Source organism: Podarcis cretensis (genome assembly GCF_951804945.1).
Source record: "Podarcis cretensis genome assembly, chromosome: 9".
In the NCBI taxonomy this organism is placed as follows: Eukaryota; Metazoa; Chordata; class Lepidosauria; order Squamata; family Lacertidae; genus Podarcis; species Podarcis cretensis.
The window spans coordinates 46,612,356-46,630,105 of NC_137178.1; the positions used below are offsets into that span (position 1 = coordinate 46,612,356).

General features: G+C 47.4%; 1 protein-coding gene across 4 annotated transcripts in view; it reads left to right on the forward strand.

Annotated features, from left to right (window-relative positions):
- Window positions 1–17,750, forward strand: part of PALLD (palladin, cytoskeletal associated protein) — a 243,944-nt gene that overhangs the window by 104,235 nt on the left and 121,959 nt on the right. For all 4 annotated transcript variants that reach the window (XM_079991341.1, XM_079991342.1, XM_079991343.1 and 1 more), the window contains 6 exons: window positions 439–617; window positions 1,020–1,080; window positions 1,907–2,012; window positions 2,466–2,540; window positions 3,337–3,478; window positions 4,107–4,130. In XM_079991341.1, coding sequence (XP_079847467.1) covers window positions 439–617; window positions 1,020–1,080; window positions 1,907–2,012; window positions 2,466–2,540; window positions 3,337–3,478; window positions 4,107–4,130 — 587 coding nt within the window. The remainder of the gene's footprint in view (window positions 1–438; window positions 618–1,019; window positions 1,081–1,906; window positions 2,013–2,465; window positions 2,541–3,336; window positions 3,479–4,106; window positions 4,131–17,750) is intronic.

Consider the following 17,750-nt stretch of genomic DNA (forward strand, 5'->3'; position numbering starts at 1 on the left):
GGAATCTAGTCCAACCCCCTTCATTTCAGGATTCGCAACTAAAGAATCCCTGACAGATGGCCACCCAACCTCTGCTTTAAAACCTGCAGTGAAGGAGAGTGAGTGATGCTCTGTAGCATCTCGATCTGCCTGTAATAGCAACATATGGAAAAGGGCTATGTTTGCTGTAACAAGGTGAAATTTAGGAAATGCCTTCCCAATGTGCCTTTAGCAAGCTGTCGACTGACATTCTGGTTTCTTTTAATATTTATAAAGAGTTTTCTGTGAGATTCTTCCTAAAAACAGCAGTATTTCTGCCACTGATATTGTCTGTGAACTAATCTTTTCTCATTTTAATCATCTACGATTGTAGCAGTTTTATAATATAAATATTGAAAAGTGCTCCTCCTTCCCTGACCTTGCTCTGTGTTTCCCCTTTCTATGGTGTATTAATCACAGGTGGTTCTGCGAGGGCAAAGAACTGCAAAATTCTCCCGATATTCAGATCTGTTGTGAAAGTGGAGGGCTCCATACACTAATTATAGCAGAAGCCTTTGAGGACGACACAGGGCGCTACTGTTGCCTGGCCTCAAATTCTGTTGGTTCTGATTCTACATCAGCAGAACTGTTTGTTGAAGGTAAGAGAGAGCATCAACTGAAGGTCACAAACAGGAAAAGAAGTGAAAACATTATGCTTTAGATGCCATTGGTTCCAAGAGTCTAGCCCAGGCATAGGCAAACTCGGCCCTCCAAATGTTTTGGGACTACAACTCCCATCATCCCTGACCACTGGTCCTGTTAGCTAGGGATCATGGGAGTTGTAGTCCCAAAAACATCTGGAGGGCCGAGTTTGCTTATGCCTGGTCTAAGCCCACCTGGAATGGGGCTCATTACCATTCAGTAATTTTAAGCAAAATGCTATAGTGATGGGAGTTCGGTTTTGTTTTTTAAAAAAAACTTGTTTGTTTTGTTTTGAAGTGTTCTAGACTCCATCTCCAGCATCCATCTTCCTTGAACATACCCTTTTCCATCCCCTGTAGGTGCCAGCTCTTCTGATTCTGACAGTGAGGTTTTCAGATCAAAATCTGGAGCCATGCCACAGTAAGTTTACATAGCAAAACTTAATTATACACTTTGTATCTAGGACGCTTGGGGAGGATTATTGCAAAGTTGTTCTGCTTCACCTCTTGCAGTCATTCCATGGGGGGGAAAGACTAACCAGTGTTAATTAATGATCAGATCCTGTTAAAATATTGCATTGCACGTTAAACATGGGGCAGCACAGATACAGATTCTGGTTCACAGTCTCCATTTAGAAAGCCTTTTCTGCCTGTACATTGTTTTGCAGAAGCAGTGAAGTACATGTTCATACTGCTGCCTGTATTTTTTTACCATGTACTTTTCACAGATAGTTATCGCCTTTTAAAGCTATGCCTGCCATTCTGTTATATCTGAAATTGAGACATAGCAATGAATCATTTGTAAACCTTTAGTGAACACATGCCCTTTCTTTTCTTAGGTTTTGTAACTGAGTGTATATACACAAAGATGAAATGCATCAAATATTGAGGGCAGATTTCTGAGTGCATTGGAAATATCCCTGTTGAACTACCTGCATTTTTTTCCCCTATGGCAAAAGACCCCAAAGATTCTCTGAATAGAACATTTTGCAATTTTGTAATAAAACATTAGGGTTAAAGATTCATTTTATAACTCTTTTCTGCTGTACTGGAAAAGTGGATGTGCTTCTCTTGACTGGTTAAAATCCCTGATCATGGCCGACTTTGGGTGGCCTTCAGCAAGTCACAGCCTACCAGAAACTCAACTCTTCCTCAAAAATAGGTTATGCTTCACCCAAAAAAAAACATGTGGAAGGGAAGCATTTTATGGCAAGATTAACTGACTACTACTTGTTTGACTTATCTAGGGCCCAGAAGAAAAGTACTTCTGTTTCTTTAACGATAGGATCTTCTGCTCCAAAGGCTGGCATCACTACAGCAGTCATCCAGCCTATTTCTGTGCCTAATCTGCAGGTATGTAGATGTCTCAGTTCCAAGACATCAAAAGTTGACTCAAGTTCTTGGTAGCACGCTGTGACATGTTTGCACAGGACTTTGCAGATAAAATGACTACTCTCATCCTGCCTACCTTGGACTTCTTAGACACAATTTCTGTATGTGAAATGTCATTGACTGCCTGTTTATTAAAGTTGCCTAGGTGACAGAGTTAATTCAATGTTAAATGGCAGTAGTTGCAAAATTTGGTTCTAATATACTTGCTTTCTTTATTATAAGTGGTCAGTATGGTGGGGGCAGGGGACTGGGACTGTTTACAGAATCAGACACACACAAAAAAAATCCTGATGTAGTAGGTATAGGTATACTTTATTAGTAAATGTGTAAGTGAGATAAGGATATATCAGTGCAGGAATTCTATTACTAATGGTGCTGATGGTTTGCAAATTTCTGGGTTTAACTGTTTTCCAGGTCCAAAGTCCTACTTCATACCTCTGCAGATTAGATGGATCAAAACCTAGTAATGCTGCACCTATTTTTACAAAGGTCTGTTTTTTCCACTGAAATGCTAATTCTATGGTTTTGGGACGAAACAGAAAAAAAAAATAGTGCAAAGATATTTTCAATCCTATTAAACCTGCTAAATAAAGATGGGTTCCTTTATTGTAGGATAGTAATGGATTTCTAGCGAAGACACTTTTTCTGTAATGATTACTTTCTATTCTTTGCTATACAAAAGAGGCAGAGTTTTATATATATTTTCATTCACTTCTCTTTTAATCATTTCTCAAAGTATCACTGTAGGCATTAAAAAACCATCATATGGCTCACACCTTCAGTGTAACTGAGAATAAATTCACATTAAAATTCTCTTGTGCAAGTGCTACTGAAATGAATACTGTGTGCTTGTACAGCTTCCACCTTCTCCCAGATGGATTGTGCCCAACATTTTATCAGTTTTGATTGCACATGTTCCATGACTGCATGAGGATGAGTTCATCCCTATCTTAGCATATCAAAAACTCTCTCTCTCTATATATATATATATATACATACACACACACACACTCCAAAATAATTTTTAAAATGTCTTGTGGAACAGAGAGAGTTCTTTCTGCTGCCAGCATGGCTGTAATTCAAATTTCCAAAATAAGAATTTACTCAAATTAATTGCTGTGCCACCATTAAATAAAGTAAGAATGGAAAACAGCATATGTATTGCTGTAATTATCTGCAGGTAGTTTGTCTGCTGACAGGGTCGAAGCTTTTTAAAATATATATATATATATATATATATATTTGGGGTTGGAGGTTCAAATAATCCATTTATCAAATTTAACAGGAGCTACAAGATTCAACAGCAAGTGAAGGACAAGTTGTTGTGCTTGAGTGCAGAGTGAGGGGAGCACTTCCTTTGCATGTCATTTGGTCTCGGCAAGGAACCGAAATACAAGATTCTCCAGATTTCCGAATTCTTCAAAAAAGTAAGTGGCAGATTAATTGTTTGTTTAGATCCCTGCAGTATAAAAACAAACGGGAGAGTATATGCCTCAGGTTTGTTTTAGTTTGCACAATTACTATTTAGGCTCGACATTTCATTATAGTATTCCCTTACCCTCTACCTGTATCTATCAGATTACTTGATGAGTAATAGTTAAATTTCTCGAAGCTACAAACATGAGTCTGACCAAGCTGCGGGAGGCAGTGGGAGACAGGAGTGCCTGGCGTGCTCTGGTCCATGGGGTCACGAAGAGTTGGACATGACTAAATGACTAAACAACAATAAGAGTTAAATTTGTTATCAAATATTACCCTTCTGTAAAACAGGAGTGGGAGACCTGTGGCTCCTCCGGATGTTGTTTGGACTCCAGCTCCTTTCATCCCTCATCATTGGCCAGACAGGCTGATGGGATTTCCTTTTCTTCCCCCCCCCCCAGCAATTTATGTACCACTTAACACTGTATTCTAAGTTGGAACCCAACGACATTAGAGGGCTACAGGTCCCCATCCTTGCCATAAAGCCTTGACCGTTGTATATGTAATGGTTTTCTAATGCATTTTGTTCTTTCCACTCCTATTCCATGTTCTTTCTTTGGATGATGTGATGTGCAGAGCCACGATCTGCCGCTGAACCTGGTAAGCATCTTGTGAAAGAACCATCTTTGTTTGCTTATTCTTTGTGTGTGTGGATTGAAGGTAAATAGTGTAATGTTTCTGCAAGGGACTGGTAAGATGAAACCGCCTCCAAAACATTCTTTATCGCAGACTTCAGACCCTGCTACTCTGTACTTTACATCAGTTTTGTTATTAGTGAAACAGCAAATCCCATCCAGACCAATGTGGGGAGGCCCAGTGGAGTGAGCCTTTTCAAAGAACTTGCTCTCAGAAAATTGCATTACCTTGCAAGTTGCTTAATCGTCACAATTCAACCCCCAAAACTACTGGCATGTTTTCATTAGTAGCAGACTACTAAATGTTAGATTTCCTCTTCTCAAATATGTGCTAAATAAAATGTAAGCCCATCCATCCTTGGTTGTTTTTTAAAGCCTAGTTCAGCATTCCTTTTAGTATATTAGGGCAGAATTCAGCCAGTCTAAAAATGCAAATGGAAGGAGCTTGTTTCCCCACTTTTATCTCCCTTTGTTTATAATGCTTTCTGCAGTTGTTGCATAGAAGGTGCTCTGTTAGCCTGAAAGTTCTGTACAGATGTTAAGCATTATTAATAGTTCAACTCCCCCACCAGCCATCTCTGGACAAATTCCCAAGCAATTTCACAAGGGAAGCTTCGGTCAGGTGCTCCAAGATCAGAGCTACGAGACTGGCAGCATTTAATCTGTTCCTTCCGTCCCCTCTAGATCAAAGAGTTGCAAAGAGGTGGATCCCCACCCAGTCATGTCACATTTCAGTTTTGTAGCAGTGTTTTCGGTTGTAAGGTGGGATGTGAGGTAGGACACGAGAAGAGCCTTGCTAGATCAGAACAAACATCCGTCTGGTGCAGCATCCTGTATCCCACAGTGGCCAGTCACATACTTCTGGGAAGCCCACAACAGGACACAAGAGCAAACAGCTCTTTCCTTCCCTATTATTCCCAGCAAAATGGAGGCAGCACATAGCCATTTTAACTAGGAGCCATGGTTTTCTTTATCCTCCATGATAAAGGTATGCAACCGATGGTAGGAGAGTCTAAGCAAGGGAAGGCAAGCTTGTGACCTTCCAGATGTTGATACATTGCAGCTCCCAATGTCCCTGATGCATTAGCCATGCAGGCTGGGACAATGGGCCTTGGAGGACTACAGGTTCCCCCTTGCTGGTCTGGGTTGATAATGGAGGATTACAAAGTAGAGTAGTTGAGCAAAGAAGAAGTCAGAGGTCTTGAAGCAAATGAACTTTAGGAATAGAGAATCCAATGAGCTCAATATGGTCTACAGCAATTGAAAGCAGCTTCCCAGGGTTTCAAATGGGATTTTCCCCAGCCCTACCTGGGGTTGAACCTGGGACTTCTCATATGCATTAGCCACTGAATCACTGATTGAATAAGCCAGTATACAGTGGTGGAGTTCTTTACTGGAAATGCCCAGCAGGCCAGAGCAGATGAAATAAATGTTTGAAATAAGACTGTGAGTGGCTCAGAGGAGCAGGCGGAAACATAGGGCACCTCGTAGCAGGTTCCTCAGTCACTGCTGCCAACTGTAAGTATAACTATGGGGACATGAGGGGATGAGAGTGCAAACTGGCTCAGCTTCAGGAGCCTGTCCTTCAGGCAAGGGCTTCAGAAGAATTGCAGCCAATTAAAATACAGATGCTTGCAGGAGTGTTACACTTCACATGAAACACTCCATTGTCTGTCTCCGTTCCTAAAGTATTTTCTTCCTACGTTAAAATTACTGGTGCAATAAATAGAACAGGAAATCAAAGAGGACAGCTTTTATCTGTGCATCTGCTAATCCCCAACAGTCAGAACAACAACAGCAAAAATCCCAGGATGGCCAGTTGCTGCATACTTATAGGTCAGGCACGGTGAGGTCAAGAGTGGGGGGGGGGAGCTGTGCTTTGTGGATTCAGGCAGCTGAGCGCTTATGAAACAGGTTTTTCTTGTCATTGCAAACTTGTATCTGGCTAATGTGTTTTACACTCTTTTCTCTGTCTAGACGGAAATCAGCCTGCATCACAAATCTCTTCAGACTGTTTTGAGAATTAATAGCCAGTCAAATTACTTAAGGCCAACATCACAGTTTGTCAAGTTACCTGCTCAGTGCTATGGTTATTTTGACATTTTGACTTTATGCTGATTGACTCCTTCAAAGAGCAGTCTGTTTTAGGAAGGAGGCAAGAAAACCTGCAGAATCATTTGCCAGCTGTTGATGCTTTGGCCATTACTCAGCTGTCTGGAAGCAGCCACAAAGTATATTGAATTTCTTTAAAGCAATTGTCTTGTTGGTGTTCAAAAATGCTGTACTCAGTATCTTTTTCTTTTCTTTTGGGCTGCGATTGGGGAATTGCTGAACAGAAAATCTTTCAGAACACAGGGTTGAAGGCATTGGACACACACATACAAAAAAACCACCCTTTTTAAAAAGTTGTTTTCTGGTTTGGGGGCATATATTTGCAAAACTACTAATGTCCCTCTTTGAGCTGTATTCCAGTCTTCCAGCTCTAGTAATGAGCCCTAAACAAAACTCAATATCTTGAACGTGAATAGGGTTTTTATGTCAGCAGGGTCTAAGCATCCTGCACCCCTAACAGCAGGAAAGGAGCTGTGCTGGAACAGTTCATAAATGTTGCAGCTGTGCTAGTTTCTGGGGGGAGAAACCCTGAAGTCAAGGCACTGTGTGGGTTCCTCTCCCATGTGGCTCTGGGCTCCACGCTGTAGGAAGGAGCCACGCTTGAATGGTTCCCAAGATGCAAAGGTAACGTGAGAAGGAGGCAACAGATGTAAAGTGCAACCTTTGCATGACTATGGATAGGGGGGAGAGGGCCTAGCTGCACAAAAGCAGAAGCTAATGTAACAGCATGGAAGCCTCATTATAGGACACCTGGGAAAAAAATACACCAACTCTATTTGTAGTTCAGAAACAACACTAACAGATTCCAGAAGCTTGCAGCAAATTGGTTAAGCTGCTAATTTTTATTTGTCATTTTAAAGATAACTCTGAGGTCAACTGAAACAGTCTAATGGTGTTGATTCCACTCTTTCCGTAATCCTCTCCAGCTTATTCAACATCACACTGTACCATTGCATCAACGTTGCCCCTCCTGCGTCCCGTTGCGTGTCAGAAGCTAAATTTCAGCGACAAGCCAGCTTGACTCGATTCAGCTTCCTTTACAGTTCTGAAGGAATTTTACATGAGGAGAGCAGGCTCAGAGATGTTCAGCTCCCAACATGCAGAGGGGTAGTGGGAACAGCAACAGTGATGAGGCAGAGGGGGCAGAGCTAACCAGTGCAGTGAACCCCTTGTGCAGTGGAGAGCCCCTGAGTTCAGAAAGCCTGAATGAGGCTTGCAGCATCCTTCTGTTCTCCATACTGGCCTGAATTTGAGGCAGGGGCAGCAGCAAAACAGCATCCTGCTCTGACGACAATGTGGAGTGTGAGGCAGAAGAGATAGACATGCCTGCAGTATACTGAATTTCATGAGACAGTTTCTTCCTACTATTTTTTTTCCCTGTTACGTACTGTCTTCAGTTGAGCTCTTTGGATTTCTTTGGGGAGCCTTTTCATGCACAGTGGAACTGAAGCCCTAGGTCTTTTCCTCTAGGAAGGGGAATGGTTCAACTAATAGATTAGGCTGAAGAACAACAAGGTTGCTGCCCGATAAAGAAATCCGAACAGGCAAAATAGCTTGGGGAGCTGATTCAGCATTTTAAGATAATCAAGCAGGGGGAAAAGAAGGGTGGGAAATAGGAGGCTAAAGAATAAGGCTGGAGACTTCTGTAGATAAATTATTTAAACAGCAGACTTTTCCTTCCCTGATAAAAGAGAATATATTTTACAGTTTACTTGCCTTTTGGGTGTCAGCTGCGGGAGCCAGCTTGTCTATATAATTGCGTGCTGTGCTCCTACAGAAATGACAGGCTTTATTTTCAGAGTAGTGATTTCATGAAATTCCAGCATATACAGCTCCTTGATCAAATCCCACCACTACCACCTCAACTTTTTTAAAAAAACACATTGCCAACAAATGAGTCCTATTTTATCTTTGTAAGAAGCTTGTAAATACCCTTCCTCTCTCCCACTGGTGTAATGATTGCTCCTCTCTCATGCAGTACGAGAATGGAGAACAAATTTAAGTTTTATCATGGCAGCAAAATGGCTTTAGTGGGCCCTGGACACAACTGGAGGTCTGCATGTGTCGACTTAAAAAAAATTGTGACTGAAATAGGAGTTTGAACAGGAGGACCTTAGAGCCCAACGAAGCATTTTATAATGTAAAATAAATCCCTGTTAAGAAACAAATGCATTAACAGAAGTCTTCAAGCCAAGCTTCCCTCAGGGGGAAGCCATTTCCTAGGACAGAAATAATAAGAAGGTTGGATGCACAAGTGACTATGTAGAGGGTTTGCCCGTTTGAGTTTCCAAAGTAGCATATGAAGGGAAAGCTGGCAAATCTCCATTTCGGAAAGTTTTGTGAAATCTTCCTACTATTTTGTGCTCATGCCAATCTCCCCCTCTGGAAGTACCAAAATGTGTGTGCATGTGCTGTGCCCTTCACACACTGTTGCAGCTTCCTCAAAGTCCCATTTCTATGATGCAATTTGGTGTGGCTGATGGCCACATGTGAAGTTGTTCCCTCATTGGCAGAACAGATTGTGTGTGTGTCCTCCACACATTAGGCTCCCTCTTTCCCACCCAATCAGTATCATGTCAGAAAAGATGTATGCAGCCTCACCTGCCCATGTGGTTGCACCATTAACTTGAGTCTACAGCTATGCCAGAGGACCAAGTAGACACAGCTGTGGCTGTTACGTATGAGAGACACTAGTATGACTTGTATTTGCTATCATTGCTTCTGCGTAATGTCTCAAGTGGCTCTTTCTGCAGAAGCACATGTCCTATGAGATGGCAGGGCTTGCCACCAAATACGGCACCCCCACATCATATTGTCCCCCAAACCACTATAACACGTTATAGCACTTTCCCCGTGACATGGTGGCGTCATGCCCATTTCCTTCACTCCCGCCAGCAACAGCAAGGGACGTCTCCAGTAATGTGAAGTTCTGCTCTTGGTTTCTGTGGGAATGTCTCCTCCAATTATCAAGTTGTCAGGGCAGCTGAGGAACTGGTAAAATGCCGCCATAATTTCTCAGGTTGCTTAATTTTGAAATGTCAGCAAGTTTTTCCACACACACCCCCATTACTTCTATTACAGACTTTAAAGTGTATGAGAGAGAGAGAGAGAGTGTGTGTGTGTGTACACACACAGAGAGAGTTTTCACAACTGTGATCTGATAGCATCTATTGTTTTACTTGGGACTTCGCTGTGGAAACTGAGTTGTCTCAGGTTTCTAACAGGAGTCTTGAAAAAGACAAAAAATGCTGCCTCAAAACGTTTTTCTTTACTAACATACTTTTCAGATCTACTGTGTCACTGTTGAATTCATGGTCATTTAAAACCTGGAACTTGTTTTACTACAGACAGGACCATGGTTGAATTGTGGAACACAAGTGTCAGAGCTGCCTCCAGGTCCCAGCTCACAGAGGACCAACGCTAGGCTGTAGTTATGTACAAAAGTCTTTATTGAGATTCAGTCTCCATTTTAAAGCCGCAGCGTGCAGCTCTACGTCCCGACCTTAGACCGGCGAAGTCCTGTCTGAGTCTCCTCCCCCTCCACACCAGTTTAAGACTCTCGCTTTGCTCCACCTCTTTCTAAATTCCTTTCTCCTCTGGGTCCTCCTGCCCGCTAGGGTCTCATCCTTCCTGGACTCCTCTGACGCTGACCCTGACGATTCTTGCCCCTCCTTCCGGCGGGCTTTAGGACCTGGTTCCCTATCCGGGCTACCTTCTGTGCCGCTCGCCTGTACCTTTGAACTTGGCGCGCGCGCCCAGCCTGCAACTTTCCTCTTAACCGTTAACTCGCTCTCTGATGGAGGCGTGGTCCACCCTGACTCATCTTCTCTCGCTGGTGGTGCATGTGTGGGCTCTGACACCTGGAACTCCTCCCCCCCACTACGCTCTGGTGGGGAAGCTGGTCCTGATTTGCAACTGCTGCTCTGGGAGTCCCCGCTGGCCCCTTGCTTCTGGGGTGTCCCCCTTGGGTCGCCCCTTGTCCTGCCCATCGGCGCCCCCTTCTGTGAATCTTCCGATTCGCTGGAGAGGCTCATGGAATCTATCGAGCTGCTGTCATATTCTCCTACGCTGCCCTCGGATTGCTCCCCCTCGCTTTCCATCTCCTCTCCTCCCTGCGCTCCCGCTGAGTCCCTGACATCCATCCCCCCCTCGAAGCCCCCCCTTCCCCCCTCCCCCTCTTCTGGCGTGGGTTCCGGGTGCTCCAATGCTATGGGGGTGCCTGCCGGATACCGGTCTTCCCCCCTGGCATGCTGCCAGTCCGTGACGGGTACATCGACGTCGCTCTCCTCCGCTTCCATCTCGTTGCCGGCGTGCTCGAAACCAGGATCCTCCCCCAACCCGTCCATGCCCCCTTGTTCCCCCATTTCCTCTGGGTAGTCTGCGTGCCAGGGCCCTCTGAGCAGTCTCCTGCGCCACTCCTCCTCGGGTTGAGTGTCCCACCAATAAGAGCGCTCCGCACCCAAGTCTGAGACCGACCCCTCCGGCGAGGTAGTCTCTGGAACCGTCTCCTCAGCCGAGGAGAACCCCTGAAACGTACTGGCTGAGAGTGTGGGGGTGAAAAGATATTCATCAAAATAATCCTCCGGCATGGGCCTGTGTGGGAAGAGTGCGTGGAACTCGTCTTTGAGGTAGTGCTCCTCCACCGCATAGTACGGCACCCAGCTGTTGGCGCTGGCCGGGGCACCTTCCCTTGCGATGAGATATTCGACGCCCTCTTCCCCCCATCTCGAGTCCAAAATCTCCGTCACCTCGTTGAGTGGCCCCGCCCTCGGCGACCCCCCTGTCATGGGTGCATCTCTAAGCGGACTGGGAGCTGTTCCTGGCTCCTGAAATCTGTGAGGTGCCTTGTAGGGCGTTAGCACCGATCTATGAAAGACCGGGTGCATTCTGGAACCCTCCGGTAGTGTCAAACGGAAAGCCACTGGGTTGATCTGTGCCTCGACTAGGTAAGGGCCCAACTGCTTGTGTCCTAGCTTCTTCTTAGCTAAGGATCTGGCCGGCACTGCCTGGGCCGCTAACCAGACCCAGTCCCCTACCCGTATGTCCTCCCCCACTCTTCTGTGTTTGTCTGCTTGCATCTTGTATACGTGTTTTGCTAGGTCTAACTGTCTACGGAGCTGTTCATGGACCTCCTGTAACTCCTCTGCCAATGCCTCTGCTCCCTGTGGCTCCCCCTCCCCCTCTTTCTCTAAGCCCGGGAAGGTTCTGGGATGTCGCCCGTGGTTGGCAAAAAACGGTGTCACCCCCGTGGACACGTGTTGTGTGTTGTTGTAGGCAAACTCGGCCAGGGGCAGATAGTCCACCCAGGTCGAGGGCTGCTGGTTGGCGTAACATCTCAGGTACTGCTGCATGACGGCGTTGACCCTCTCCGCTTGTCCGTTGGTCTGCGGGTGTCTTGCCGACGCTAGGTTGACCTTGACGTTCAGGATTCCCATCAGCTTCCGCCAGAAACTCGAGATGAACTGGCGCCCCCTGTCGGACAGGATAGACCGTGGCAGGCCGTGCACCTTGAACACGTGGTCTATGAACAGCTTGGCTGTCTGTTCCGCTGTGGCCACCTTCGCGCAAGGAATGAAGTGCGCCATCTTGGTGAACATGTCGACTACCACGAGTACTGCTGTTTTGCCCCTCGAGCTGGGCAGGTCAGTGACAAAGTCCAAGGCTACCCTCTCCCACGGTTCGGACGGGGTCTGTAGCGGTTCTAACAGTCCCGCCGGCGGTCTGTGTACTGGCTTGGCCCTTTGGCAGGTGTCGCACCTCGTGACGTAATCCGCGACTTCTCCCCGCATCTTGGGCCACCAAAAGTCTCTGGCTACTAATTCCACTGTCTTTTCCTTGCCGAAATGTCCGGCGCTTGGTGCGTCGTGTAGCTGTTGCAGTACTGTCGCGCGGAGTTCATCTCCCGGTACGTAGATGGCCCCCTTGCGGAGGAGCAGTCCGTCGCGTATCTGGAACTCGTCGTCCTTTGCCGTGCCGCTGCGCACCTCCTCCATCTTGGAGCGCGCGAAGGAATCTGTTAGCAGCTCGCGCCGTATCGCTTCCAGGTCTACTGTGGCAGAAGCGCATGCCCACGCCTTGGGTGCGAAAATGTGTTTGGCCGCTACCGGTGCTGCTTCCTCCAGATACTGCGGCTTCCTGGATAGCGCATCAGCCATGACGTTGTTGTCTCCGGGGATATATTCTATCCTGAAGTCGAAATCCGCAAAGAACTCCGCCCAGCGGATGTGTCTCTGGTTCAGGAACCGCGCCGTGCGCCAGTACTCCAGGTTCTTATGGTCCGTGCGAACTTGCACCGTGTGTTTGGCTCCGATGAGGAAGTGCCGCCACGCCTTGAATGCTGCATGAATGGCCAGCAACTCTCTGTCCCAGATGGTGTAGTTCTGCTCCGACTTGCTGAGTTTCCTGGAGTAGAAAGCACACGGCCTCCAATCCCCTTGCGGGTCTCGCTGCAACAGGACTGCCCCCACGGCTCTGTCGGAGGCATCCGTCTCCACCCTCATGGGCTTGCTGGGGTTCACATGCAGCAGTTGTTCCTCGGAAGCAAAAAGACGCTTGAGTTTCTGAAAGGACTGCTCCGCCTGCTCCGTCCAGATGAACTTCGTCTTCTTGGAGCTGAGGGTGTCCGTGATGGCCGCCGTCTGCATAGCGAAACCCTTGATGAACTTGCGATAAAAGTTAGCAAAGCCGACAAACCTCTGGACCTCCTTCCGATTGCGCGGGCTCTTCCAGTCCAGTACTGATCGTACCTTGGCACTGTCCATGGCGATTCCCTTGTCGGACAGCTTGTAGCCCAGGAAATCCACCTCCGTCATGTCGAACTGGCATTTCTCCAGCTTGGCGTAAAGCCTGTGCTCCCGTAGTCTTTGCAGGACTTCCTTGACATCTCCCTCGTGAGCCTCCTGCGATTCCGAGAAGATCAGAATGTCGTCCAGGAAGCAGACACACTTCTTGTAGAGGAGCCCCGCTAACACGTGATGCATGAATGCTTGGAAGCAGTGGGAGCCATTTTGTAAACCGAAGGGCATAACCCTATACTCATAGGTGCCCAAGGGCGTGAACATGGCCGTCTTCCACTCGTCGCCCTCCCGCATGCGTATAAGATTGTACGCCCCTCGTAGATCCAGCTTGGTGAAGATGCGTCCCTTCCTCACCGTCGCGAGCAAGTCGTCGATCTTGGGCATCGGGAAAGCCGTGGGCTTGGTTTTCGAATTTAAAATTCTGAAATCAACTACAAGCCTCTTCTGGGGCGTGTCCTTCTTCTTCACAAAGAACACAGGACTGCCCCCCACTGCTTTGGATTCTCGGATGAATCCCCGCTTCAAATTGTGATCTATGAACTCCCTGAGCTCTTGCAGTTCGTCTTCAGACATGGAGTAAAGTTTTCCGGTCGGCAGCGTTGCCCCCGGCAGGAGGTCAATCTTGCAGTCGTAGGGTCTGTGGGGAGGCAGCTTGTCCGCTTCCTTCTCGCAGAAGACCTCCAAAAACGCCTTGTACTTGTCGGGTACCGCTTGCAGCATGCCCAGTTGTAGCTGTGGGTCATCCTCTTGCCCCTCGTCCTCCTGGTTAGTCATGATGCAATGTTCTGAGCAGTAGGAGGAGCAGAAGGTCAATTTACGCTGGTACCATGCCAATGCCGGGCTGTGCCTGTCCAACCAGCTCATGCCCAACACTATGGGCGTGTCTGACAGTTGGGTGACGTTGAAGCTGATGACTTCGCGGTGATTTCCAATGCGCATCACCATTGGCGGCGTTTGCTGTACCACCTGTCCCCCCAGCAATTCTCTTCCATCGACTGTCACTACTTTCAGGGGCATCGTGGCAGGCAGGAGCGCTATGCTATGTTGCTTGATGAAATCCACCCCCATAAAGTCTGCATTGCTACCAGAGTCAATGGTAATAGGCACTTCCATGGTGAGCCCATTGGGAAGCTGGAGTGTTGCGGTGAGCTGCACCACTGGTTTGGGCGGGAGGGGGTCTGTGGGCTGTAAGATTCCTGGGGACTGCTTTACTGATTCGTCTGGCTGGGCCCCAGCGGCTCTGCTTCCAGCCAGACTTCGTCGTTTCCCTGCTGCGGTTCCCTCTGCTGAACTGCTTCTGTTACTTTTGCTGAGGCTGCATTGTGCTTGTGGAGCCTCTGGGGGCACTCTTTTGCCATATGCTGAGCACTTTCGCAGATGTAACACTTCCTGTTCCCTCTAGGAGGCTTCACCTTGGCTGCTCCTGGTGTGAGGGCTCTGGTCGCTGACTGAGCCTTGGCACCACCTATCTCCATCGGCTCCTCTCCCCCTCCCAGTGGAGGCGTGGATTGAGCGCGCGCTGAGTCTCTGGGAAAGAAAGGAGGTGCCCTTGCCGGCGTGCGTCCCCAACGCCCTTCATCTTTGCTCCAGGGACGTTCTTCCAGCCGCACCCCAATCGTCAGCGCCTTCTGGACCACTTCTTGAGTGCTCCGTGGCCTCTCCCCCCTTGCGATTTCGTCTTTCACAGCCCCGTTGAGCCCCTCCCAGAACAGGTCCCTGACGGACGCTGAGTCCTTTTCCCATCCCAGCGCGTTGACCAATGCAAAAAAGCGGGAATGATATTGCCTTACAGTGGCTCTGCCTTGTTTCAGACCGTGAATCTCTCTTCTAGCGACATCCACATCTATCTCTGATAAAAAACAAGCGTCCATCGCCTTAATGAAGGCTTTTGCGTTTTGGAGGGCTGGATCATTATCTCTCCACAGATTGCGCAACCACGCTTTAGCTTCTCCATGGAGATGCGTTAGTATGAAGCCTACTTTCTCCTGCTCATCTCTAAAGTCCTTCTCCAGCAACTTTAGCGCAAAAACTACGTCTGCTCTGAAGTTAGGATATTGCTGCAGACTCCCATCGAAATGCGACACCAGGCTCCCCCCTCTCTTCCCGAGCCCGATCCCTTCGGATTTGGCTGCCGGTGGCCCCTGTTTAGTCAACATTTCCAACCTGTTTTGCAGATCCTTGCAGACAGCATCTGATTCCTCTTCTCTCCTCCTTGCCGCTCGTATTTCTGCGTTAAGTTGTACCACTGCTTCTTGCAAAGCTGCCAGTCGTTCTTCTGTAGTCATCTTGTGCTGCTTTTGTGAGCTCGCGAAGCACCAATCTTCGCCCCTCGCTGCGTCCTCTCACGTTGCGAGGTTCTTTGAAATATGAGACAGGACTTACTGTCAGAGCTGCCTCCAGGTCCCAGCTCACAGAGGACCAACGCTAGGCTGTAGTTATGTACAAAAGTCTTTATTGAGATTCAGTCTCCATTTTAAAGCCGCAGCGTGCAGCTCTACGTCCCGACCTTAGACCGGCGAAGTCCTGTCTGAGTCTCCTCCCCCTCCACACCAGTTTAAGACTCTCGCTTTGCTCCACCTCTTTCTAAATTCCTTTCTCCTCTGGGTCCTCCTGCCCGCTAGGGTCTCATCCTTCCTGGACTCCTCTGACGCTGACCCTGACGATTCTTGCCCCTCCTTCCGGCGGGCTTTAGGACCTGGTTCCCTATCCGGGCTACCTTCTGTGCCGCTCGCCTGTACCTTTGAACTTGGCGCGCGCACCCAGCCTGCAACTTTCCTCTTAACCGTTAACTCGCTCTCTGATGGAGGCGTGGTCCACCCTGACTCATCTTCTCTCGCTGGTGGTGCATGTGTGGGCTCTGACACCTGGAACTCCTCCCCCCCACTACGCTCTGGTGGGGAAGCTGGTCCTGATTTGCAACTGCTGCTCTGGGAGTCCCCGCTGGCCCCTTGCTTCTGGGGTGTCCCCCTTGGGTCGCCCCTTGTCCTGCCCATCGGCGCCCCCTTCTGTGAATCTTCCGATTCGCTGGAGAGGCTCATGGAATCTATCGAGCTGCTGTCATATTCTCCTACGCTGCCCTCGGATTGCTCCCCCTCGCTTTCCATCTCCTCTCCTCCCTGCGCTCCCGCTGAGTCCCTGACAACAAGTCTGATTTGTTTCAGTTAAATACCTTTTCTATATCAGTGTATAGTATCATTGCTGTGGGCATGTTATGCTGTCTTGCTCTAATGTCTTTATTGTTGCTTTGAATCTCTGGTAGTGACAACTTAATTATGTTAAAATAGCTTAATGAAAATGTCTGCTTCCTAGAACTTGACAAAGGAAAAGAGAAGACAAAGATCACAGTTAAAAATCAAAGCTGCAGTGTCTCATTTTTGGTATAACCCAAATCCTATGCAGATATTAACAATTGCAGTACAAGTAATAACATGAGGTGGGGCAGTGGCAAGGCGCACTCTAAATATGCCCCCCCCATGAATGTTTCAAAAATGTGTGTGCACCCTCCACACATACAATATGCTCCCCACAGCCAACTCATGGAAGGTGACTGGGGGTTGGGGTTGGGGGGGGGGACAAAGCTATGGTGCTCATGCCCCCCACCCACATGTGATTTATTTGTACTGGAATTGCAGTGCTGACATAGGGCTACATTTACAGCCCAGTTCTATACATCTGTAGTTCTATAAGTCCCAATTGAGTTTAGTGGGACTGACTGCTAAGTGTGTGCAGGGCTGCAACCTTGAAAGCAAGCAGTCTAGTACCTATTTAGGCCTTCAAGAGCTTTGGAATAGTAATGAGTATTTGATGCTCTTGCCTAGCAGTTTTGGCTTTGGATTTCGGTTAAAGGGGAACCTGGGAAATGCAGTGTTTTGTGCTGAACTAGCTGGCCCTTTCTTTCAAGGAGAGGCCAACATGTTGCAGAATGTTTGTTGCAATAAACAGAATGATGCTGTATTCAGACCTTATAATGCCGTGTTAAGTGAAAACGTGAGGGGGGTGTTTGTGGATATGAGTGAACTTAGCCCCGTATGCTGTTGTTGTCATTGCTCTTCACAAGATGGAGGGAGACCATCGGAACTGCACACACATTTTAGAATCCTGAAAAATTAGGACTCTAAAGTTATTTAGGGAGCCTCTCCACAAGTAAGAAGCTTCTCTGCTTCAGACAGTTGCCCTTCAGTTCATCATGGAGGGTGATGAGAAAATGATAGTGTTTTTGTTTCGAACTAGTCTGTCTGTCTATCTCCCTGCAGTGCTCCCCCCACCCCGCAAGTATTAATATTAAATGTGCAGGCCAGAAAAGGTTGTATTTGCAACAGCCTTTCAAAGTGTGCTTCTTCAGGGGGTTGCAAATATAATACAGTGGTACCTCGGGTTAAGAACTTAATTCCTTCTGGAGGTCCATTCTTAACCTGAAACTGTTCTTAACCCGAGGTACCACTTTAGCTAATGGGGCCTCGCGCTGCCAGCGCACAATTTCTGTTCTCATCCTGAGGTAAAGTTCTTAACCCCCGAGGTACTACTTCCGGGTTAGCAGAGTCTGTAACTCGAAGTATTTGTAACCCAAGGTGTTTGTAACTTGAGGTACTATTGTAGTGATTAACTGCTTATAGGATAATACTATTTAAACAATTGTGTAATATAATAAAAATGAAACAAATAATTAAAATACCTGT